The sequence below is a fragment of the Apteryx mantelli genome, chromosome 21 (genome assembly GCF_036417845.1).
Source record: "Apteryx mantelli isolate bAptMan1 chromosome 21, bAptMan1.hap1, whole genome shotgun sequence".
NCBI lineage: Eukaryota > Metazoa > Chordata > Aves > Apterygiformes > Apterygidae > Apteryx > Apteryx mantelli.
This window is the reverse complement of record NC_089998.1, coordinates 3,464,354-3,489,942: the sequence shown is the minus strand read 5'-3', so window position 1 is coordinate 3,489,942 and position 25,589 is coordinate 3,464,354. Positions and strand designations below refer to the sequence as shown.

The 25,589-nt window shown below is 52.2% G+C and overlaps 1 protein-coding gene across 1 annotated transcript in view; it reads right to left on the bottom strand.

The window, feature by feature from the left end:
- The window catches only part of GPSM1 (G protein signaling modulator 1), a 79,686-nt gene that overhangs the window by 22,054 nt on the left and 32,043 nt on the right, over positions 1–25,589 (bottom strand). Inside the window, exons 8-11 of the mRNA XM_067309151.1 lie at positions 23,818–23,926; positions 20,705–20,831; positions 6,611–6,681; positions 2,681–2,860 (exon numbers count right to left, since the gene is read on the bottom strand). Coding sequence (XP_067165252.1) covers positions 2,681–2,860; positions 6,611–6,681; positions 20,705–20,831; positions 23,818–23,926 — 487 coding nt within the window. The remainder of the gene's footprint in view (positions 1–2,680; positions 2,861–6,610; positions 6,682–20,704; positions 20,832–23,817; positions 23,927–25,589) is intronic.

Here is a 25,589-nt window from a genome sequence, read left to right as displayed (position 1 = left end):
GGAGTGCTACTGCCTGGAAACAAACCCAATTAAACACCTCTCGCTGGCATTTTTATGGGCTATGGGCCATTAGTTACCAAATAAGGGACAAATTTTAGAAGGTAAGACAGGCTGTCACACTTCTCCTCCAGCCAAGAGCCCTGTCAAGTGCATGATCTAGTCTCTCTTGGGATAAAATAGGACATGGTTAGTGCCTGCAAGGAGGGAGATGTCATTTTTTTCCCACGTGCTGCTGCCTGCACATCCCGTTGAGTTCACACTACGCTGTTTCGCTGTTGTGTGCACCAGGAATGCCTGGGAACGGAATTAAAAACGGGCTCTCGGGGCTCAGCTCACAAACCCAGAGCAAGTGGGGAGCTAACATACACACTGCAAAACGAGGGCAGACAGGGGAGAGACCTTGGGAGAGCAGCTGGTGAAAGGAGCAGATTGCAGCAGCCAGGTAGAGCCGGAGCCACCCCCCGCGCAAGAGCAAGCCCCGGCTTTGCGTGCTTGCTGCGTGGTCTCCCATCCCCTAAAGGATGCGAGCAACAGCATGTCCCTTGTCTGCCCACACACTTCCAGGAGACTCAGGAGCTTGCACATGTCCCAGGTGTCCGAAAAGCACCTCCTGCAGCACAGCAGGAGCAGGGCCCGGGCACACGAGCACTGCTCCCCAGCACGCACCCTGGGCAGGTGACACCTGGGATGGAAAGGGTTGGGCTCCTGCAGGTCCCAAATGCCCAGCCAGGCTCCTCTCGCACAGACAACTCGTGTATTTGTCACAAGGTCACTGGTGGTTGGCAATGTCCCATGGGTGCTTTTCTACAGATGTAGCCCATTTGCTCCCCACTACATTCCCGAGGAATGCTCTTTGCCTTGCTCTTGTTGGAGCACAGCTTTTGTTTGGCTTCTAGCTGAACGTCTGAGTTAAAAATACGAGGCTATTTCTGGCAGAAGTGTTTTTTTTCTGCCTTTGTATTCCCTCAGATGCCCCACGCTGCTGTCTCCTCTCCGGCTCAGCTGAGTTTTGTTTTCCTTCTCAATGATCATGTTTGCACCGGTGAGCAGCAGGAAATGCTTTTCCTGTTAGACCATTTCTATGGGCACTGCTGGGAACGAAGAATCAGCACAGAGAAGTCAGAAGAAACAGTCGGGGCAAAAATCCTGTCTCTAGTGGTCAGAGAACAGAACTGAATATCAGGACTTGTCTGTTGTCCAAAAGGGATGCACGTGTGTAACTATGCGTGTGTACGCACATACACACACACACACGCAGCAGGACATGCTCTATCTGCAACCAGCAGACCAAAACCAGAGGACTCTGCCAGAAACACTTTCAAGCATCCCAGACTCTACAGGCAGACTTCATCCCAAGCGGTGCAGCTCAGATGCTTTCTTACCCAACTCGAAAATATTTTATTTCCCATTGCTTTTCTTAAATACCAAGAAAAAATAGGGCCTGTCTTTCCTGGCTTGGATTTATTCCATGTGGATTCACTGCAAGATTACAGGACTGTGATAGCATGTTACAGCCTCAGCATAAAGCAAAAGCCCAAATACTTCAGAGCACCAGTGTGATCATTAAATCTTTGCTGTTACGTTCCATCTCCTGGCAACGGCAAGCTGAAGGCTTGGGGCTTCTCACTTGAGATCACTGAGTTCAAGTATGTCTTAGCCCCCTCCCACGATCCAGAAACATGCAATTGTTTGTGGGTGTGATCCCTGTCTCCAGGGCTGAGAACAAAACCAACACAGCTGCAGGAAACCTCCCCAGTACACTGTATTTGCCACATGTCACAACACAAACATCAACACGACCAGAAGATAACGGCATAACAAACAGCTCGACTGTTCAGGCCAGAGACACAAAAAGGGGCATGCAGAGCTTTCTAGGACACAGATCCTTGCCACTTTTCGGAGGGACCAAGCACAGACTGAGTCAGGGCTGTTCAGCACCGAACAACAGACTTGCCTCATGCCAGTAGCCCATAAATCATAGAGCTCCTGCCGTTTAGGAAGCGTACTCCACCATCCCTAGCTTGCTGCCAAAGAGAAGCTCCTACCTAATGCTTTTCCATCCTCTCTGCTTGATGATCAACTAATTCAGAGAGACCACTCTGCACATTGCTCCTCTGGAGACCATGAGTGAGATGAGAGGGGAGAAGACATAAGCCCCCCAGATTTTGCAAAAGCAACCAACATTTTTGGCTGCTCATCTCCAAAAACCTGAAAAGGGCTCTGTTTCCTGGAGGCAACAAGCCCTGCTCCCCAGGAACACCAGGAGGCTGACCAGATTAGGTTGCACAAAGCACGGGCTCCAAATTGCTGTGTTCTTCTGGAAATCAGGGCATCACATCCTGAGAGTCCCAAACTCAGGAAAGTTCAGGTCTAAACTCTCATCCCTCTACAGAAGGTTACAAATAGGATTGTGCACCACTGAACATCAATCTCTCATACACCAATTCAGGATGGAGGTTGATACCATCGCTCTGCTTAATGGACAGTGAAACCAAGGCACAGAAAGGTGAAACGACTTGCCTACAGCCGCCCAAGCAGTCAACAGCAGAGCTAGATGCAGGCCCTGTGCTCCAGCCAATAGGCCACACTGCCACCCCCGTATCAGCTTATAAAAGAGGTAGGAAATGAACATGCTAGAAGAAGCTCCCAGACCAGCGCTGGGGAAAGAACATCTTCCTACCGATTGCGACACCTGGACTCGGACTTCGCTCGTATCCAGCGGCGATGTACTGGACCCTTGGGACCTTCTCTCCGAGTTGGATTGGTGCTCCCGGTATTTCTTTGACCGCACAGGTAAAGACAGGAACTCTTTTCCTGAGATCTTCAGGTCTCCCACGTGATGACTGTCACCATTCTGGTCCTTGGGAAAGCAAGAAACAGTCATTGCACACATTGCTTGTCTCAGGCTTACGTGGAGAACTGCTGGCACGTTTCAGTAGAACAGCAGAGGCACAGAAGCAGCAAGACGTTAACGCTGAGTTTAGATGATGTGAGCTGACACTCGTGATGTGGAGGGCTGAACAAGGGCATTTAGCATATCTCTGTAGTGGATATTTTAATAATTGGAAAAGAAGCATCACCCAAACAGCATACAAAGGCAGTCAACCTCTCCATAGCTAGGGAGAAATATCCTCCTTTTAAAAAATCCAGGTGTGGAGGGAGAGGCATGACCAGTTCATTTACAGACAGAAGGAATGAGAGATGAAAGCTCCAAAACAGTCACTGCTGCTAGTGATTTTTGGCAACTGCACTCATTAAAACCTCTTCCAAACACAGTGGCAAACTCATCTTGCCCAGGATACCAAACTCTTGGCACAAGGCCCTCCACTTGCTGTATCTTCACTTCTTCCCAGTGCCCAACCATGCTGCAGCCCACACCAATCCACAGATAACCCAGCCATGCCCTGGGGAACACGGCTCGGACGCGCTCCACGGCACCCCCCACCTTGCAGCTTCAGCTCCCGGCACACACGGAGCCGTGCCTGCATCTGTGCCTCCCACGGTCTTCGGCAGGAGGAAGGGCCCTTACCCAACAGCTTCCTAAAGAGCAGATTAACGTGAATGGTTGGAGCCCCATTCAGCTCTTTCGACAACCCTCGTGCTATGAGAAGCGTGTGGGGACTGCAGGGTAGCATGACTATTTACAGCAGATGGTTACAACCGGTTCCCTGTTCCCTCGCTGCTGTCCTCCTTTGCTCTCTTAAACACTTGTTGTGCTCAGTGCTCCCGTTGCTGCATAAAAAATAGGATTAACACCCCCGTTATGCATGGAGAAACTGAGATGATGGAGATCACACGTCTCTGAAATTCTAGTTTTTATCCCTTCTCGCTGTTTCGTCCCTCCCCACCTCGCTTTTCCAAGCCCTGCCTCACGCATGGCTTCTCCGCTCGCACCCCCTTCCTGTAAGACGCACACAGCCCGTTCCCTTCCCTGCCAAAGGCTCGTGGTAACAGCTCTGCCTGTATTGTCATAACAACCCCATCGCTGCTGTCACACAGACGAGGCCCTAACAAAGAAGCACCAGCAGGAGCTATTCAGCGTTTAGCTCCAAAGGCACTTTTTAAAGGTACTGGGCAGTTAACGCGTCACCAGCGGGGACCAAGTGCCTAAACCTGCTTGACGCTTTGGGCCTTGGTGTTTCCAGTCTGCAAAACACCTTGTTATCATGCGTAAAGCCCGGAGGGAACTCCCCAGGGTGTCCTCATCACAGCGAGTACGTGCAGGTGAAAGCAGCTCTAGCGCAGCCCAGGGGACGGCCCGAGGACTCGCGAGGTTGGGATTTCAAGGCATGTACGCTGAAAAGCCCAGGATCTGAACAGGATCTCAAATCGCAGCACACCAACAGCTCACAGCAGGGTGGGATGCTGTAGCCAAAATGACTTTCCATTCCTTTCAGGGCAAACAGGAATAGCGAGTACGGGTAAGGCGAGTTTCCTTTCCTTATATGCTATTGGCAGGACCAAGGTTGTATTCCTGCAGCCACGTTTTAGAAAGCAGCCTCAAAAGCTGATTTAAGAAATGGAAAGAAACTGCCTTACAATGCCCTACTGCCTAGTTAGAGCCCTCAAACCGTTCAGTTCATCACAAAAAGAAGAGATGATGCAATTATGACGTGGAAGCACCTTAAGGGTAAAAACCAGCATGTGATGCAGAGTTTTTTTAGTCTGGTAGAGAGAGGAATAAATGGGAACCAATGGCTGGGAGCTACAACCAGAGAAGCTCAAAACAAGGAATAAGGTGCAGGTTGGCGACAGCACAACGAAGACGGAGGCAGGTTCCTGCTCTCGTCGGGGCCTTCAGGGCCGATGGGGTCCTGCACACCAGTCCCTGGCCTGTGCGGCACAGGGATCCCGGCTGACAGTGGAAGCTGCCTCCAGCAGAGACTAAGGGCAGGGAGGGCGAGAAAATAATGAGAAGGTGCTGGAGAGATTGCAGTTCGCTTCCCTGCTTCATTCCTTGCAGTCGTATCGTCCTCCCCACAGCAAGGTCAAAGCAAATAACCCCCTCCGACCCTAATCGCTTCTCTCCAGGAGACGGGGCAGGAGAGGGGAAGGGGAATCGTGTCCAAAACCCTCCCGCCAGGAGACACGGACCCGCACACCCCTCGCAAGACCACTGCTCACAACAACTCACTTCTGCCTCCAGGGTTACAACCGACCCACAGCTCCTGTTCCCTCCAGCCGCCCCGTGAAATCCTTGAAATCCCACAACAACCCTGCCCGAGCGATTGAACGAGGCTCAGCTTTTACAGCAAAGAGCAGCAAGCCAACGGCATCGGCAGCAAATCACGCATCAGCGAACATCGCCGTGCCGGAGCGCTCCGGGCCACACTGCTACAGCCGGGACGCAGAGCCGAACGCCTCCCGGCCGGCGGGCACAGCTGTCACGGCTCTCAGCACCCTCACGTTCACCCTGCGTGGCCGGTCCTGCAGCTCAGCACCCGGAGGCAGGGGGTGCTGGAACAACCGACGCTGGTGCAAATGGACAAGGCTCAGCGGCACGGGAAGCGGCTGGGTGATTTACTGCGGCAACCACTGTGCCTGGAATGAGCGCGGCTCCGGGAGGAAAGGAGATGGAGTTGCACTTGTCAAAGCAGGTAGGAGCCAAAACCGCCAGCGGGCAGCTGGGGGAATTAACAGAAGTAGACAAGCGTGTTTAGTGTTTAACGCCCAACGAGAGTAACCTAATCATGGAGGAGCTTTTGCCAGCCCCTCCGAGTGCCTGCTGGGACGTTTAGGGACCCAAATGCTTTTGCAAACTTGATGTTATTTCCCATCGACCCCCTGCACCTGTCCGCAACGTAGGCGAGCTTTTCTCTTCTCTCCGTGACTCAGTTCTCACTTCTGCAAAATGGGGAATGCTCTTTGGGACACTTGGGAGAGCTGCAAATGGAAAGTGGTGGATGAAGGCAAATTATTTGCGCAAACGGCATTTCAAAAAGGCAGAGCGCAGCTGCCTGCCTGGCAGCCTCCTTGGGGACCAGGCGTGACAAAGTCCCAAGGCAACACCAGTGCCTGCCGGTGGGGTCCCATGAAGGGATCTGGTGGAGGATTTTCCGAGGAACTTAAACGTTTGCTGCAGGCGGAAAGGCTCCGCGCCTCCCAGCTGACTGCAGAGAGGGCCTTTGCCCTGGGGAGGCCGTGAAAGCGCTGATCTGCTTGGATCCGACGTCTCCAGCAGCGAGCTGGAGCACAGCAATCCCTGGAGGCCCTTGAAGCGAGCTCCCGGGCGCCCGTGCTGCAGCCTCTCCTGCTCCTGACCCCTCCTTCCCGCCCGTGCTGAACGAAGCGCTGCTGGGCTAATAAGGGACTGAGATTTGCCACCAGCCACTAAAGGGGCTAAAACGCCAGCAATCATCCTCTCAGTAAAGGGCTGTTTTTTCAAAAAAGCATAAAAGTGGCTTTTCCAGCTTTCAGTTGTTAAGTGCCTTTTTAGTTAGACCAGCTGTTCCTCTCCTCCGAGCTCCCTAGAAGCCCTCTTTGGTTAATCCCATCGACTCCAGCGATATCTGCTAATTGTATGCTTCCCCGCAAACGAAGCCCGTCGACAAGCCATTACAGATCCCTACCGACACTTAATCTTCGAGGCCGGCCAGACGTCTTTGCTTACCTTTTCAGAAGGGAACTTCAGGAGGTCTAAGCTGTCCATGCTGTTTCGTTGGATCCTCTTTGGCCTGGCCCCTGAAAAACAACGCGCTCTCGCATCAGGAGGGTGTCACTCCCCGGCAGCATTAATGTCACGCAGACAAAACTCAAACCGTGGCAGACCCTCGGCTCCCGTTAACTGCGGTGGTACAAAGTCAAAAGGACAGGACGCTGCAGCTGCGCCGTCCTTGGGATTCAGATATGTTTTGTTCTCTATTGTTTGGGGGTTTTTTTTCAAAACACTATCGCAGCGCAGTCAGGAACAGCTTGGGCTACATGAGGCTTTTGATACTGAACCAGCGGTGGGGCAACACCGTGACCCTGGGTTTGAAATGAGGCCTGGGAACTCAAGAGGAACAAACCCTGCTCCTCCACACAACAGCAACAAAAGTCAGGGGACTGGCATGGAAAAAGCTCATAACAAAAATATAGTTTAATACATCCGTGGGCTTGTTGTTTATCTTCATGTTTTTAACCTAAGGAATGTATTTGAGGCACATCCTTGAGCTTTTCTCCACGGTCATGAGGGCTAGAAAACTAAGTGAAAGAGCAAATATTCTCAAACTGACAGAGGGCCGGCTTTAAGGGTAGAAAAACCTTGCCCTGAAACTCACAGTGAAATCCAAGATTTAGCAACACTAGCGATGCTTGTCTGAGATTTCAGAAAATTCATTTTAACGCAGCATTGCAGAAATAACAGATGAGGTGGAAACCAACTCAGGTTCCAACTCCTGTTTCCTAAACTCTCTTTATCCGCAGGTCTCTTTCCAACCTGCTTCCAGCTGTTACTGCCTTGCTCACTAACACACAGGGCATTTACAAAACGTCCTTGGGATGCCTCGACCATGCCTGGGAAAACTTCCACCCTTTTGCCCTCCTGCTCCCCTTCCTTGATCTCTCCCGAAGGCTTGGTTTAGCTGAGAGCCACATGACATCCCACACCAGCAACACCGAGCAGGGCAGAAACAACAGCTTGGGACTCAAGGTCCCATGACAACGTCCAAAGCCCCAGGAGAAGCTCCTGGGGGAGCGCGAACGAATGCGTGCGAACTGAAAGCCATCCCCACGGTAAGCCTGGGAACGGAAACCACGAAGCTCTGTGTGGTTCCTGCAACGACGAGCGCACCAAGCCTAAAGATTCCCCTGCTTTCCCACCACCATCTAATCGTGCCGCTGCTTGTAGCACAGTGACTCCTACAGACCCCGGGCAGACCCAGGGTGCTGGGCAAACTTAACGAGAGAAAAGGCCCCAAACTTGCAAACCGGTTCAAGACAAGCTCCAGTTAAACGGAAGAAGCACCAGGCAGCAGGGATTCCTGCTTAGCACACATCCAGCCCTACCAGGACTCCAGACGAGACCGCTGTGTCTCCACGCTGCAGTAACTCCAAAGACGCTGCTGCTGTCAAAATTTCTACCTGGCACGGCCTCGTGAGACACGCAGACAAGCTCAGATCAGCTGGGACCTTGCTAAAGGCCATGTGTACATCATAATTTAGCTATAAATGACCTAAAATTAATTTCACCACCCCTCACTTCTCCTTCACTACCTAAAGCGATTTACCTCTTGCAGTCAAAGAGTCAAATCAGCAAATCATTTTGGCACGTCTGTGTCTCTCTACTCCAAAAAACACATCAGCACAAGCTTAATTTTAAAGGTGATTCAGTAGATGGCTTTAAGTTAAGAAAAAAATGATGGGGTTGGCGAATAGGTGCTGAATGGATGTTCATTTGCCTAGGATAAAAAGATTTGCATAAGGCCAGAGAGGAAGCAAAACACGTAACGATATGCAGGCGCCATTGCTACCAACCTCTACCCTCTTTCACACAGCAAAGCCAGCTCCTCACTTGGCAGCAGCTCAGCAAAAACAGGATTTGATCCCGGAAGTTGGGCGATTGCTGCTGATATTGGCTAGGGTTCAGACACGGGGCCGGCCTCCCTTCGGAGCAGGCAGGAAAAAAGGACTTTGCCACCCTCAACAGGGCAGGTTGAACTCTTCATTTTACCACTTTTATTTCAGCCTTTGCTGACGTTGGCTGAGCTACCTTGCAGCATCGCCTTTCAGCAGGCTGGGAAAGGCTCATGCTGCTGGATACCAAAGAAAATATTGATACGGTTATTTGCTGTCTGAACACATTTATTACCGCAGGCTGGATGTGCACTCGGCCATGAGGACGCCTGAAATGGTCTTGCCATAAGACGGAGACAGCTGCCCTGCTCTGGGTGGGTGGGCAAAGAAGCTGCTTTACCAGGTACGGGACGACTCCTCCAAGCACCAGATACCGCAGGAGCCTCATGCGCCCCTGGGGCATCGGGGACACCAGGTTTCAGCTGGGAAGACCCAGAGCTCTTGTACAAAGCGGAGGTCCTGTGGCACGGCGGCCGGCTCCCATTGCTTTGCCGTCTCTCCCCAGCGAGTGGCGGGCACCAGCGTGGGGCCAGGGCTGCTGCCGCGGCCCCAGCTCTGCCCCGAGGCGCCAACAAAGCGCTGCTGGCGATGCTGTGGACATCACCATGGCTGTCCACAACTCCCAGCTTTCCTCAAAATCAGCTACAGTCTTACACGCGCAACAGCAAGACGGGGCTGGAATAAGAGACGCCTATAGACATTTAACCCGTTTGCACGTTTGGGTTTCAGAGCGATGCCCGAGAGGGGAGGCCAGCGTCTGGAAGCGAGCGTGCGTCACGGCAGCTTTTAACAGGCACTTCCAGGAAAGCAAGAAAGAAGTGAAGTGTGTCTGATTAGATAAACACAGATCATTTCTAACGGTCTAAAGAGTCGTTAATTATACACCTCCATCCTCAGGTGCTTTTATACACTTGCAATAGCATTAAACTGCCGGCCAGAAACCATTAATCTCTGATCTGAGAAAACCTGCCTTCCCCTTTGTTAATTTAATATACGTAGTCAGCTGAGACTAGCCCAGCAATTAGGGCATGCAGAACAATTTGTTTTTTTCAGTTGTTTTGAAGCTGGTGTTCCTCTGCTACCACTTGGATTTCGCATTCAGTTGAGCTAAGAGAGGAAGGAAGGTAGGAGTTACAAATTCAACTTCAGAACAGCCCAACTTAGCTGCTTTCTTCCAGAAGAAAAAGCCACCAGCTCTAGGGCCAAACTCTGGCTCCAGGCACAAAGCCGCCAGCACTAGACCCTGCCATCCTCACTCGTACAGAGCCGTACCGCGGGTGTAGCAAGCAGTGACATTAAAACGAGCAGCTAAAAGAAGAGAAAAGCTACCTACGAGTTAGGGCTATCCGTCCAGCACCGGATCGAAGCAGGCAGTTATTCCCAGCAAGCGCACGGCAGCGTCTCCCTTTCCTCCCCAGCGGACACACTCGCTAGCCCACCTGCCCGGACAGCAGAGAGGTTTCCATACTCACAAGCACCCGCGGCAGGAAGGTCCCGCTAACTTTCCATCTCCGAGCAGGATGTGCCCGCAGTGGGCTCCAGGCGCAACTCCCAGGTGCGCTGCCCCAGCCTCCTCCAAGTAGTTTCTCCCAGAAATACTTGCAACACTGCCTAGTAGTCAGCAAAAGTTCGACTCTGTCCCCATCTCTCTCCCCAGTGCCAACCAACAGCAGCCGCGGATGCAGCAGATCGAGCAACCGAAAACCTGGGTCCGTTCCTCTGTAAGGTTTTTTTTCCTCCTCTCTCCAGTATTTATTGGCATGTTTACCAAGCCTACTGCAGAGTAACGGAAAACCTCAGGGGCATTTCTAAATGCTCTCTCTGTCTTTAAGGTTTACTGAGGACTCTAATTGAGCAAGTTGAAACCTTCTTGTGAACATCAGCTGAGCACTGCTCCTGACTGGCTGCATTCATGCCCTGTTTTTCTGGAGCTCCTCAGATGTTGTTCTTCTCAGTGCTCAGCGTTGTTGTTTCTTTTTAAAATATTTTTTTCCAAAATGTCTCCCCCCTCCCCTTATGATCTCAATACCATCATTAACCAAGTTTTTTTCTTTTTTCTTTTCTTTTGACTTTGCAATTTGGTTCCTTGGGTGAGTTTAACAGTTTTCACATTCCAATATTTTCAAATTTGATGAAGCAGTCACCTCCCAACCTGGAAGGAAGCAACAAACCTTGGGAAGGGAGGAAATTTACTGGAACAGAGCAGGGGGAGAATGTGTGTGCGCTTGCCTGCACGCACCTGAAACAGCCTTGCTTCCCCCAGCTCCCTCACACCCACCCATCTCCCAAATACTCCCCGTTCTTCCGTCTTTGGGGCACTACCCCAATATATCCATGTGAGACATAGTGACAGTCCCTCTGTGTTTAAAGCGCAGTGCTCACGCTGTGCCGCATGTGTGCACACAGCGAGCACTGCATCCTCCCTGCGGCTCTTCTCCTGTCCCCTCAGTGTCCATCACCAGCTCCAGCCTGCCTGGAAATGCAGGCTTGGTACCGATGTCAAAGGGAAGGACTCAGCTCCTGTGCTGGGGGAGGCCCTCCAACAGGCACGGCTTCAGTTTTCGGGGCGTAGCTAGAGGGGAAACGTGCAGTAGCAAAATCCTCTATCAGCACTTTGCTCCAAAGCAATATGTAACCAGAGAAAACACAAGGAAGGGAAGTGTTTTGTCATAGGATGGCAATGAGCTCACCCCACCTAAGTTTGCAGTAGGGCAAAGCTGGGTAGCAAGACTGTGGGCAGAGGTTTGTTTCTCTATAGATGTTCTCCATACCCAGCTGGGGCTCCTGAGATGTCAGAGCTGATGAGATCGAGCAGAACATGTGCAGCAGTGACTCAGGGAGCCCTGCCAGGAGCTCTCGTCAAGTTAACATGAGCTTTGATGGCTCCAAGGCTCTCCCCTATCTCCAGCTTGGAGAGCTGCCCACTCCAACCCCGCTCAGACAGAGCGAAAGCCCCAGGCACAGATCAGGAGATGGTGCCACTTGGAGGCCAGGAACTGCTGCAGCCCTCGGGGGCGGCCGCACCACTGGAAGCGGGATTAAACCCAACAGCGAACTCCACAGCAGAGCACCTGGGAAAGGCGACACGCTCCTGCAGCACGCGTGGCCAGGCAGCGCACGCAGCTCGGCACCTTGCCCCATGTCACCTCAGCCCCAAGGGTTGTCCCGCAGAGCACAAGCTTTGCACCATCCAGAAAGAACAGACAAATCTTGGTGTAAGCACTCGCTGCATTTTCCCAATTTCATTTCTCTCTGTATCTGTATTAACTGAGACAAGAGCTTGGCCCTTAGGTGACTTCTTCCAGCCCAGGACAGTGCCTTCCCAGGGTTTGTACAGACCCCAGCATCTCAGGGCTTGATTTTGGCAGACACCTCCAAGTATTGCTGGAATACAATTAAGTTAGACCAACCAGCCAGTTTTTTCCAGGGGGAAGACAGGTTTGTAAACCCTACTGAGCTCAGAAGTGACCATAGAGATATGGTCCAGCAATCGGAAAGCATGCAGAGCATCTCAAATCATATGCTGCTGACACCTAATCAGGAAATCTCTGTCAAGCTAGTGCTCCATTATTATAGCAAGCTCTTCAAAGAGGAAAGGGGGGAGAGGGGGAAAGCACAGCAGCAAGAAAAGAGGAGGAAAAAAAGCCTCCAGTAGGACAAGCATCTCATTTAGGGCTTTAATTATTCTTCAAACAGATAATGGGCTCTGGCACCATAAATCTACTTGACCTCTATTATTGCCAGCACTCACATGATAAATGCTGGCATTTGTTTTCCCAGTTGATGTTACTGGGATAGAACAGTACTTTTCTCTAGACAGAGAAAGCAAATGATATCGGTTATTTATGATGACTGAGTCATAAAATGCTGGCACCAAGCTGCTGTGTGTCAATCTACGGCAAGGACCATTCTGCTTATGCACCTGCTCTTTAGATGGGAGAGGATTAGGGGAATCCTGGCTTCTCTGGCCCTTTCCGTGTCCGAGGATATGGCCAGATACCTGGACCAGTGCGAGGGCTCTCCTGGCTGTCCGCAGCACCATTCATGGCCCAGACAAAAGCCAAGGGCAGGTATGGCTTAGAATTGAAAGGATAGGACACATGAAAAGGATACAGCCTCGCCCTAGCTAAGGGCCAGGGAAGCTGTGGGGAGGCTGCTGCCAGTGTGCTGTCACATCAGACTTCCTCAGCAATGCTTCGGTCCCACGCAAGGCCATGTATTCTCATCCTCCCTTATCAGAGCTGGGAGCCAAAGGACAGGAATGAAACCTCTTCTGCTGGGAAGATCAGGCTCCAGCGTGTTTGCTCTGACTAGCTCTGAAGTGCTGTATTCATTGGCACACAGAAGAGCACACAGCTGAGCAAATATCAGCTTTCCAGACAGATCCTGAACACTACAAAAACCTTCTCCAGCATAACAATTTTGCAGATTTTTTTTTTCCATGGCAAAACTGTTCCAAGAATAAAAAAGTATATACAATATGCAGTAAAAAAAGAAAGTCACTTTTGAATCAAGATGCTCCTGTCTGCCTGATTTGGCAGGAGACGCTTTGTGTATGTATCACCCAAGTTTTGCATCCTCCAGAATCCACTCTGACAGCTGAACAACTGGCTGAAATAACAGCAATATTGCACAGCTACATGGTGCCCAGGAGCCCCTAGACATTTGGCAGACTGCACTGGGTGGGTAGCTAGCACAGGAGGTTCCTCAACCAGGGAACGCGAGTAAGGAGACGCTCTAGACAACATGCCAGGAGGGCCTGAACATCCATGTTGAACAGACAGGACTTGGAGCAAAAGCCCACCCTGGAGACAGAGGTGGCACAAGGCTGTCACTTCCCCCAGCAGGGACAAAACTGATGCAGCTCAGGAAAGCTGCAGTCTTTGGGTACAAGGTGATCCTGTGTCTCATAGCCTGACAAACCATTACTGATTGCTGTGGTTTGGGGTATGACCAGTTCCAGTTTTCCCATCTGCAATGGGCATCAGGTTCTCTCTGAGTAAGGCTTATTTGCAAATAAATCTTTGGCAAATACAGGCCAAAAAATGAATATAATGGCTCATATTTGCAGGATCTAGAAAGTACAGTCCGCCCAAGCCATGCACCCAACCACTTGCCACCTAATGAAGACGGTCAAATACAAGCCTTGGAGTTTGTGGGGAGCTTGAAGCCGTGTTAGAGAAGGACTTCTATGACCATAACCTCCCCCAGGTAATGCTCGGCTTAATAGATTAACAGTTGGGGGGACAGGAGGATTTTCTGAGAGATAAACCAAACTGGGTGGAGCAGATTGGGAGGAGGTGTACAACCTCAGGGCTAATCCAAGAACAGCGGTGAAAGGCTTGGCAGGAACACCTGGTTTTCTTCTCAAAAAGCAGGATCTTCTCTGCCAGGAGACAGCAGAGCCTCATCACCTCCGATCTTCCATTATCGGCTTGTGTTGAACAAGCAGAGATCAAAAAGAAGCCGAGTTTGAACTAGAAAGCGACACACAATAATTAATGCAGGCAACATCCCCCAACAGCTAAACAAGCCCAATTAAGGCAGCTGTGTCCTACAGACTGACTCAGGGAGGGCAGGAGAAACAGTGACACTCTTGCACTTGTCAGAGCCTTGCAGTGGATCAAACGCCCACAGTAAAAGCCTCTGAAGAGAGGGACAACGTACTTGACCCTCCTTCTGGATACTGTTGTGAATCTGAGTCAGCCGCCTGCAGCGGCCAGGCGCTTGCCAGCTCCTCGGAGGTGGCTGCCCACACCGGACTTTGAACCCAGGCCTTCTGATCGCCCCAGGAGCTGCCAGAAATCCTGCCTATACAAAATCCTTTAAGTGTTAAGAAGTAGTTCTACCTGGATGAGAGGGAAAAACTTTTCTTCTTGGTCCCTTTCTTGCTCTGCTCACTGATTTACTTGCAGCACAGAGGCACCTTGTTCCTAATGGTGCCACTGTACCGTTAAACAGAAGAGCATCACAACCATAGGCATTTCCTACACCTTGGCTACCAAAGGACACTGCCCAGAGAAAGCGCAGTTGGGAAGCAGACAGCACCCGCCAAAGCTGGAACGCTGCAGGAGCCTGGAACATCGGCCAAAGCTCTCCAGGCTTCCCCGCACAGAGCAGGAGTTTGTGTAAGGAACCGACTGTTCCCAGAAAGTTTGCTCTCCCCACAGCAAGAGGTCCCTTGAATTAACGGAAGGCTTTGCCAAAAGCCACGTTGTGCCTTCTCTGCCACAGGATTCAAGAACAGGCCTCTTCCTCGCTCTTCCCTTGCGGCACTCGCCATCTCCCCTGACATCATGGCAAACAAGCACCAGAGTTTCATTAGCACAATGTCATCTCCTCCGGTCCCGGAGCATTCCCTCTCCCGTGACGCAGAAAGGTCTTGCACTACTTTATATTTACACTGGGAAGGAGGCTCGCTTATACAGCAAGATGAGAGAATAACCTTAAAAATTTCTTAACATTTCGGCAAGAATACTTTTAAACTTCACAAAGCCAAAGCTGGGGCAGTCTAAGCTGAGTGCTAAATAATTCGATTTAAATCCAAATGACTCAGAGGTTCATTTCCCCACCCCCTGCCCCAAATCAGCGTTGTTGGAGCCATTTAACAGCTGTAACAGCAGAGGTTACGCAAATTTAGAAAGGTCTCATCACAAAGACAACGGAGAGGCATCCTTTGCACATCTTACATCTTCACCTAAAAACAACCCTGTGCAAGCAGCAGTCCTGTCCTTCCAGCCCTGCTCCCTTCAGTGTCACAGCAAGGGCCACCGCGGCGCTCAAGCCTCCTTGGGGGCTGCCTGCAGGTGCCTTAAGGAGGAGGCAAGCGAGGAGCACTCGCACCCGGATGCGCTCCGAGCACAAATCATTGCTCATGAGCCAAGGCTCCACTGAATGTCCCTTCGGGGATAATCCCAGCATACGCCTATGCCCAGACGTGGCCTTCTGCGTCTCCCAGCTGAGCCTTCTCCACGTTCAGACGCTGCAATCGCAACCCCAGTAAGCGGGGCTGACTGCTGTCGGAAAGGAGCTGGGCTCGGGCGGCCACGTCTCCCGCTGCCACCCGGTGCAGTCAGTCACGGACGGGGTGGGTGAACCGCGGGGAAGGAGCGTCTCCCCCCGCTCAGTCCCACCGCCGGAGGTGCAGGCTGGCGAGGGCTAGCAGCACGGCCGCTTCCCTGCTCTGGTCAGTCAAGAATATTTCGGCAGCCCTAAACACTTCTTAGATGCTTCAAAGATATTTAAAACGAGCAAACAAACAGGCTAGGCAACATAAAAGCAGATTTCTTCTATCCCTGTCTGATTGATCCAGGGATTCAAAGATTCCTGTGAAGGAAACAAGCTCAAAACTGCATTGAGGACACACAAGACGACCCACACCCAAAGCCGCGCAGAGCTGATTGCCGTCCGGGCAGGAGAGGGCTTCCTGCACCCCCAGGCACAGCTGCCCGCCTCTTCCCCACCGGGGAACACGACCTGGAGCAGTGCTGCCTCTTACCAGGGACGAGCGGTGCCAGCACGGGGGCTCCTGAACACCAGCGAAACGCAAAGCAAGCGGAGCAGCCTTGCGCCCACCCTTTTTCAGCGGGGACGCGCAGAGAGCAGGGGAAGCCAGGCCCACGGCTTAGTCCTTTCCGGCCCTCGGAGCTCGCCGCAGCGCAGCGGGGCAGCAGCGTCCGCCTGCTGCAAACAGCGAGGAAACGACGCCGGGAACCAGCCCGCAGCGCTCTGACAGCATCCCTGTGCCAGCGCCTCCCGGCACACCTGCAACCCTGTCCCACCTGCACCGGGCTGCTGTTAAACAGCTCCCAACAGAGACGGCCGAGGTCCAGACACTGCTGCGAGCAGAAGAGCAGCAGTCCCGGGTCAGCCTTCGCTTTGGAGAGGCGCTGCGGACGCCGCCGTGCAAGCCGGCCAGGGCCGCGCTCTGCCTCGCGCCCAGCACCTCCACCCCTCTGGCAGCGGCGAGCCCCTTCCCTGCGCTCCACTCCCGGCTGGCGGCCTTCCCGGCTGCTGCCAGCCTCCAGCGGGAGCGCGGACAAGGAGGAATTGAGGAGAGGAATGCTGCAAGGCCACGCTGCTCAATGCACACAGGAGACCCGAGCTAACCCATCCCGAGAGCACGGGCAGCCACGGCCACCGGGCTCAGAGCTCCTTCCCCGCAGCCTCGCCGTGCCGGGTAGATGCTGAAACCTCGCTCTAGAGGAGGAGGGCCAGCAAGGGCAGCATGGGCAGTCAGCGCTCAGGCAGCAGCCTGCACCTCGGCACATCTCCCAGCTCCAGCCTGTGCTTCTTGCCCTTCGTAGCTGCCTGGACCCCCACGAAACGACTCCCTGCAGGCACGGCTGCACACCAGAGACGGATGCCTATCAGCACCGGGTCTGAACTCGGGGTGCGTGAAAGGCGGCAAGACCCTTTGGCTGTTTTCAGGGCCACATTTCTGGGTGTTTGGAGGAGCAGATACCACCTGTTTAGCCGTTTCGTGTTTAAGCTACTTTCCCTCTTCCTTCAGTTTGTTGCTTTAAGCTCTCCGTGTTTGCATTTCTCGACAAGGTCGTTGCTTTCACAAGGCTTTTGCAGCGCTGCCCCTCTGTCCCGGCTTCCAGCTTTGCTTTCTGACATCCAGTTGCTCTCAGAATATTAATCAGCTCGCAAAGAGCTCGGCAAGAGGAGCCAAAGCAGCAGAGGCAGCATCAGACAGTCCCTCCTCCTCCACCCGCCATGGAAGGCGATGCCCAGGACTTCGAAGCGAGAGGAACCAGGAAAGGACATCAGAATTCGATGGTCTGGCTCAGGGGTTTTCTCCTAAATAGATGTTCCCACAACTGGACTTTGGTACAAAACTTTACTTTCAAGCAGGTGGAATAACGTATTCAGCAATGTGCCTGCCCTATCGGCCATTTTATAAGCTTAAGCAGGGAAAATAACCTGAAGGGAAAAAACGTGAAAACTGTCCTCTCCAAGAGGTTGTTGACATCAAGAGTCAGGACTAGTTCAGAAGTCAGCTTGAATCGCGACTGTCTCACCTGCTTCCTAATACAGAAACAGATGTTCCTCTTGCTGTAATTTGCTGCTATTAATAACAAATAATTATGCTTCTTCCAGTCATTTAACAGGTGCACAGGAGGGTACCAAACTGCCTTGCAGCCATTAAACAAGTCTCCCTCTCCTCAAGGGCTCGGAGAGCATTGGTAGCCTCTCGGCCTCCAGTGAGGTTGAGGACCACAGGGCTGATATTAGACTAAAAGCTGGGAGAAACCAGACTCTTCTCCCCAAATCTCTGTGCAACAGGGATGGCACCTTCCTGCTCTGGGATGCGCACGTCAAAGCCTGCACGTGGCCAAGCGCTGCGACACTCGCTTCCTCGGGTGGGAGCTGCTGTACAGCCGCAGCCCTGAAACACAGACGCCTCCAGGCTGGAAGCATCACCGCTTTCCAGTCTGATTCCAGGTTCAAAAAGCAGCAAGACGCAGCCCTACTTAGTGCAGAAAGCTGCAACTACTACAAAAACAAAGATCTGGCCAACTGTTTGGCACCGTCCTGCAAAGCAAAGCACAGGGGCAAAGCCACTGAGAAGCTGTGTCCAGTCCCCGGGCTTTGACCCCAGGTGACAAAATCATGGGATATTTTCCCAGCAGAAAGCTGCTGCCAGAAGACACGAGTCAAATCAGCAACCCCCGAGTAGCGGGTAAACCCCTTCAAAGCACCCCTCACTGCTTCCCACCCTGCTGCTGGGGACATACCCTACGCCCTTTCCTGACCTGCGGTGAGACAGGTGAAAAGTCTCCATCACCAAGATTTTTACCTCCCGGCAGGCTCCCGGGACCCGGTGAGGAGCAGCACATCCTGCCGACTGGGAAAGCCCCGCTCCCCAAAGGGGACCTGTCCTGCCCAACGAGCCCGTCGACTGCTGTTTTCCCCTCAGAGAACATTTTGTCCTTGTGTTTACAACAGCCCCAACCCTGGACACCTGAGCAATGGCACCGCGGATGAATGAGGGTGGTGTAACCTCCAAAAGCCTCTGACGAGCTGCCTCCAATTACTGCAGCTCAGCCCCTTTCCCTCCCTCCAGCAGTCACACACAGACTGGCACAGCTTTGGCTCTGCCAGAGGAGCGAAAAAGCACAAGGTCCAGATGTTAACATGGCACAGGCACATCTGGATCACTGAAGGGCAGGGAACAGCCCACGGGCCCTGCACTGGCTCTGCCTTCCCCTGCCTCATCCATCTTCGTTACGTCCAGTGACTGAACACGTCTGCCTTAAGCAAAGTCCTAACCTTCCCGTGCCAAGTGCTCTCCAAGCCTCGGGTGGTGAGACGCAGTCAGAGGGGCTGCGCCAGGGAGGCAGTGGGACACCCAGCTCAGTGCATGGTGCCACACCAGTCCACAACAGGTTGCCTTCGAGCCCAGGTTAGTAGAGCAGAGGCCCCTGTGCTCCCTTTCTTATTTTTTCCAGCTAAAAGGCTGTGCACTCCCGGTTACACCATATGGCTAGAGCTGCAGAGGCCTTCTCCCAGAACCACAGGGCAGATGAATCTGGGCCAGCTCCTCCCTGCTGCAGCTCTTCCATGCAATATGTACACACATCTGGTCAAACATGCGTCTCTGCACGCAGCAGTGTCATGCCCATGTTGTCCTCAGCAGTGTACTCAAACCAAACCCCTCCCTTCCCCAGCCTGAGAGGCCTGGCATCCACATCAGCTCCTTTCCACCGCACTTCACTTTGTCCCAAGAACAGCAGCAATATCAAGGTTAATTCCCTGTCCCCCATGCAGGAAAAAAAATCATTTGCCAAAGGGAAGCAACTAATGAGATGTCAGAAATCGATGGAAGGCCCTAGCTAATAAATTCACCAGCAGTCATGAAGATGGAGCTGACTTGGGAAAAGAGGCTGGCCTAGCTGTTATGCCCTGCACAGCCTTCGAGGAAGCTCTGCTCAGCTCCCACGGCAGCTCCTGATGGGGCACGGCAGGGCACGCTGGCTCCCTCGTCCACAGCTCGACTTCCCTGGAAAAGCTTTAGCGCTGCCCTAGCAGGCTGCACCTTCAGGATCAATATGCAAACACTCTCAGCCAGCCCTCCTGCACCCCAGAGCGCCATGCCTCCACCAAAGCACGGTCTCTAAGCCAGTGCTACCAACGGGAGAAAGAACACAGACGTTTTCTGAGGCAGTGTGAACAAGGTCATATTTAATCAGCAAGCACCTCCTGGGATGCTATTTCATTTGTGTGAATTAACAAGCCTGTACGCAGCTACAGAGCAGCCAGCTGGAAGTGCCCCATGCCAGGCACCCACAACCGTCGGCAGCGGGCAGTTCCAGACGGTCCCTGAGCCGGCGAGGCGTCAGCCCGGCGGGCAGAGCGCGTGCCGTGGCGAGGACTCAGCTGCGCGCTCCTGCGTCCCGGGGAGCGGGGGCACGACGACCCGGGGCAACGACCCAGAATGACTAATGCCATTTTGTCTGCTGTGACCAAGTCTTATAACATCTTTGTTTTTAACTTGGGCATCACTGCGGGGGCTCCAGGGGTGAGACAGCACCCAGCATGTTGACGCTCACGACTTGCCTTCAAAAAGTGCTGTAGGCTCTTTCCTTGAGTACTAATTAGAACTGAAGCATCCAAAAATCCCTGCCAGTCGCCTTCTGAAAACTTGCTCTATCAGTCAAAACAGTTAAAAGGGGACTGCAGAGCTTTAAAAAAGAGAAAAGAAGGTTTTTGCTGCTTGGCACAAGAAATTTCATTCCCAATGCAGATTAGTTCTGTTAACCCACTCCGTGCTTTTCCAGGGCTGGATCCTTCCCTGTCCTTGCAGCTTATGGAAAGCACAGAGCACTAGAGGAGAATCAGAACCCGCTCACGTGCTGTTTGTCGGAGGAAGCATTTCACGCCAGCCTTGCACAATAACAATCCTGCTGCAGAAGGACGGGGAGGACGGAGCCACAGGGCTTCACTACAAGAATGTGCCACAAAAAAACCTCTCATCCTCATGCTATTCCTGCAAACGTTTTGCAGTCTGCCTTTCTGGTAAAGGTGCTCAACAGCCTCATCTCGCTCCAGCATTCATATTTCCTTCCCAGGCACTTGCAAACACCTCCCGCTCCCCATGCTCCTTCCCACATCTTTTACAAGCCCTTCAGTGCCAACGACTCACCTTGTGCTTCGTAGCCAGAATAACGATGGGCCATGCTGCCGTCCTCATCCCCGGGGCCCAGGCCGAGGACTGACTTGAGCTGGGCCACGTTCACCTGCGCTGTCAGTTCACCATTCCTGTCCCCGATCTACAGGGTAAAAACCAAAAGGCCGCTGTTTAAAGGGCAACGTGCTCTGAGCAAGCAGCCCCTAACGAAGAGGTTGCCGGCCCCACAGCAGGGCAAACACAGCCATCCATGTTTGCTCGGTCCGTCCTGCAGCCAGTCACATATGGGTTGGCAGAGAGCCCCGCTGCTCTCAGCCCTCTTCCTCAAGTATTTCCGTGGCTGCTGAGCACCAGACAGCCACACAGTTATCGGCCACATGGGCAGTGTCACATTCACGGCTTGGATACTCCAAACCCCCTTCTCTCCTGGCTCACATCCACAGAGCTTTGAGTTGTTCCTAGTGATCTACCCACACAAGACTCCAAAAAGAGGACACGTTCATGCAATGCCACAGTGGATAACGCCCTTCTGAATCGACCCTGCAGCTTTCACCTGCTAGGAAGGCAGGAGGAGTGAAGGAAAAGAATTGGGGACATCAAGAGATGCCAATTTGAGAATTTCCATTCCACTTGTGGCTTACTTGATAATGAAGTTTTGAGACACAGTCCTAGTTCCTATTCTTCTCTTCTGAATTGTTTCCAAAGTCCTGTCTCCCACCATGTTAGACCTTCAGGAAGAGATCTTCCCAGTGGCGCCTGCTACCTAAAATGGGGAAATCATACGACACACTGCTGGGGGCTCCTCAAAGGTTAATCAAATATGAAAATTACTGTGCCACATGTCACCAGCAAGCCCAGAAAGGTCACTCAGAAGCAGCCTCTCATCTCACAGAGCAGCCTCTAGGAGAGAAAAAAAATCTTGGCTGTTCCCTTGGAGTAGCCTGACTCCTTATTAAATGCCTCGCAACAGCTCTTTTGTGGTCTTTTGAGATAGACTCTGCAATATGAGCCATCCTAGAACAAAAATCATAAATCCTCATGTTATTTATGACAAAGCCCCAAGCACCACTAAAGGGAGCCAGATCAAACGGCTTATCAGCCATAAATCCCCTGCCAATTACAAGAGATTTGCTGTTGACACCATCTCCAGAGAAATTACCATGTCCTGATTAGGTCTTACAGTCCTTGATGCGCTCTGTTAAATGCTTCCCTGATTTCCACTCGTTCCAGATTATCTCTAAGGCCCCATTAAGACCAGAAGATGACTGGCAGGGGAATGACAAGGGCACCTACCACACACACTGCAGCAGAGCCCTGGTTTTTGGCCTTCAGCTTGGATGTCTTGGTTTCCCAAAAGCATCCCTAAAGGATGCCCTAGGTATGCATCCCTAAAAATCTTGGGGTCTGCCCCAGCTCTCGGACACTGCTCAGGAGTGCCTTTCCCATCTCTGCATGTGGCAGGGTGCTTTTTAATCCAGCTGCTTCAGAAGAAATTCTGCAGTAACCCCTGATCACATCTGCAGCAGCTTCTGGTGCAGTCACTCCTGGCAGGCTTCATTTTAGATTCAAATGTCACCATCAGATTTATGCTGGTGGGGGAGGGCAATAGGAGATGAGTTGTAAAGACTAGCGTGCAAAGGTTTAGCTTCATTAAGTTTTCCTGGGCAAGACGCTGGTGCATGCTCTCCACTGACTATGAAGGATTAAGCCACAGCAGCACAAGCGGCTAACTTTGTTCCCAAGGCTAAAATAAAACATCGGCTTTGTAACAGAATCACTAGATGCTAACGCAGGCCCTCCCAGCAAACGGACACAGCCTCTGCACGCACTGCTCCAAAATTAACGATGTGGGGGAGTTTTTTAGCCACCTGCCATGAGTAACCTGCTCCTGACAGGCCCTGTAATCAGAGCCATCACCCCAGGACGAGAACAGCACTGCGAGCCCCCCAAGGCTCCCCTCCACCCCCAGAAGCCACCGCTGCTGCTCCCGTCCTCCCAGCACCTCTCATCCGCTTCGCACGCAGCCCAGCCGCCATCTGGCTCTGAGTAATCGGCCCCCTGCTACAACGCTCCTAGAAGACTTGAGCTGAAGAAGTTAATTTGTCCTAAAATGTACAGGGCCACAGAACAGTATTTCTCCTGCATGTCTGATAAGTATAATTAAGTGCATAATTAGGCTGGTACGTCAGTCCTACTCCAGGATTTAGCCAGTCTAATAGACAAGCAGAAGAACACACAAAGCACTTACACACGATGATTTCAATTAGTTCTTCAAAAGGGCAATTTCTTCATCTGGGGAACGCTAAGGAGGCCATGGCCGATTTCCCCATAACACACTGGAAAGAGCGAACGACGCCATTCTTGCTTCCTATATTTCTGAGCCACCTGAAAACGCCTCATGTTTCTATACCAGGAAAGCTGCAGCTAGCCGGGCAAGCAAATCTGAAAGTCCGTGTAGCTGCACTGACAGATCCCCACACGGTGCTGCACTGGCACACGGTGAGCTTGAGGCCGTGCTCATACCGTCGTCCACGATCGATTGTATTAGGATAATGCTAGAATTTACCACGTCGCAGCAGCAGGAACCCCTGCTCCGCTGAAAGGAAACAACTTGTCACATGTACGCTCCGTGCCAAAACACGGCAAGTTTACTCAAGTCATCAGCTACGGGGCAGAAGCTGGCATTGCTTTTTGCAGGTACTTCACTCGCTCACAAACCAGAGGTAGAATCACAAGACTGACCTCAGGCAGGATCTCACGGCCTTGTTCTCAGGGCAGGGGGGCTTAAAGGACTGGACACCAGCAGGTGTCTGAGCTCCTACACACCAGCTGGGTGCAGAACAACTTGGCCAGCAGACTGGAGAACTGGCCCCAGGTCTTTTCTCACCCAGGAATATCAGTTAACAGCAATGCATAGCAAATACCGTAGCCACAGTTAGGTGGAAGCCTGGGACCCTCCCGTGAAAGGGTGGTTTCCAGTCAAGCTCTGCAAGACAGCATTGAAACAGCACACGGACAGGGGCTTTCAAGAGCATTAATAGCTAAAGAACTACATCAACATATCTTACTGGCATAAGAAGAAACGTCTGATGGATCGATTCCCTCTAATCTGAACCAGTTTCTCTTACCTCTTGGGAGATTTCAAGATGTTTCCTGGCAAAGTGCAGGGCTTGTTCATGGCTCCCCAGGGAGACATAGGCATTTCCGAGACTCCAGCAGGCTCTTCCTTCTCCCACCCTGCAAAACAGGAAATTGTCAGCCACAGAAATGCTGGGCAAGACACAGCACAGCAGCCCTTTCAGGGCCTCCTTCTTGACAGCAGTGAGAGCCAGGTCTCCTAGCTAAGCTTTCACCTACAGAAAGGTTCTACAAAGGGAAATGAAATGCACTTTACATCTCAAGCTTTTATCCTGCTGAGGCCAATAAGATCCGGGGATGAGCAAAAGCCTCAGAAATGGGCCTGTGCCCAAAGTGACAAGAAGCTAAGCAGTCTAGCAACGGTCCAGATGGTTTGGTTTCATTTGTGAGCACCAGCCTGAGAGCAGAAGCCAGAACTTCCCTCCAGCTTCCACCTTGCGCAGCAAAGATTTCTCTCCAAATATGCACAATGCACCTTTCCACCTTCAGTCCGCATCCGCCCTTGAAGCCTTCGCCTCATCCTGGGGGTGAAGGGTGGAAAACAAGCACGGGGATGTCACTGGTCAGCAGAACCAATTCAGCATGATCATCTTTCAAACAGAGCCAGATGTTCAGCACCCTCCCACTGAGGTCCACAGGAGGAAAACAGCTGCTCCCATCACAGACACACACTCATGGGTGCCCCCAGCAACAGGGCATGTAACATCCAGCCCTGCTGTTCACTAACAGCCCAGAGCTAAATTAGTAAGAACGTGGCAAAGGGAAAACATTGCAGGTCTGCAACACTCTCCTGCTAAATGCCAGGACCGCATCACGCAGGACGCGTGCACAAACTGAAACCGCACACAACAGCTGAGCAAACGCTGTCCTATTTCCACAAGGCTTCCGGGGTGCAGCCTCTCGTATTCAGAAGCTAGAGAAAGCAGGCGAACACGAGACCCTGCCCCGGGCAGCCCTCACCCCCTGCAGCCGCACCAGGCACGCGGGTGTCCCTGGAGCAGCTACTGGCACCTGTTTGTACAAGCAGGTAGAGCCACCCTGCTCAGCAGAGCCTGCTCAGCTCTGCAAACGAGCAGATGTGGGGGGTGATGGGATAAAAAAAGCACATGGGGGCGCGAGGGGAGGTTCAGCGTGACTGCAACTCCCTTTTCAGAGGTTTGGGCGGGTTGATCAGCATTTAAACATTTTTCTTGTCATCCTGTTCAATACTTTCTGCTCATGGGGTGTGTTCCCAGAAATGCAGGAGCCCACAGGCCTGCACCCCCACAGCATGATTCACCCTTGGGTGGGATTACACCTTCCCTGAGCAGATACTGCCTGCATAGTACCACAGAGCTCCCATTTTAATGTCTCTGCTCCATCTAGTGGAGGACACAGCTTCCCGGAGAGTCATTAGCAGTACAACTGAACAAGGCAGCTGCAAAGTCACTTAAGGAGCTGCAGGGAGACTCCAGGACAACAGGGAGAGCATCCAGGAGAAAGGAACCACCTCCCAAAAAGACTGAGGCCAAGTCTCCTAACCAAGAAGGAGGAACAAGGCCAAGCAAAACATATTGCCTCCCCACCACCGCTTGTTTCAATGTGGAAGCTTCCAGTGCTATCTCAGAGCAACAAAGTGGTGGGCATGTCCTGTTGGCACGGTTTCTAAGGAACAGACAACTATTGAGAATGTGAGGAGCTTCAGAGGGTCCCAATGGGAGAAAGACAGCAGTAGCTGCAGGGAAAAGCGCTGAAAACAATGGTTTTCTTGAAGTACCTCTTA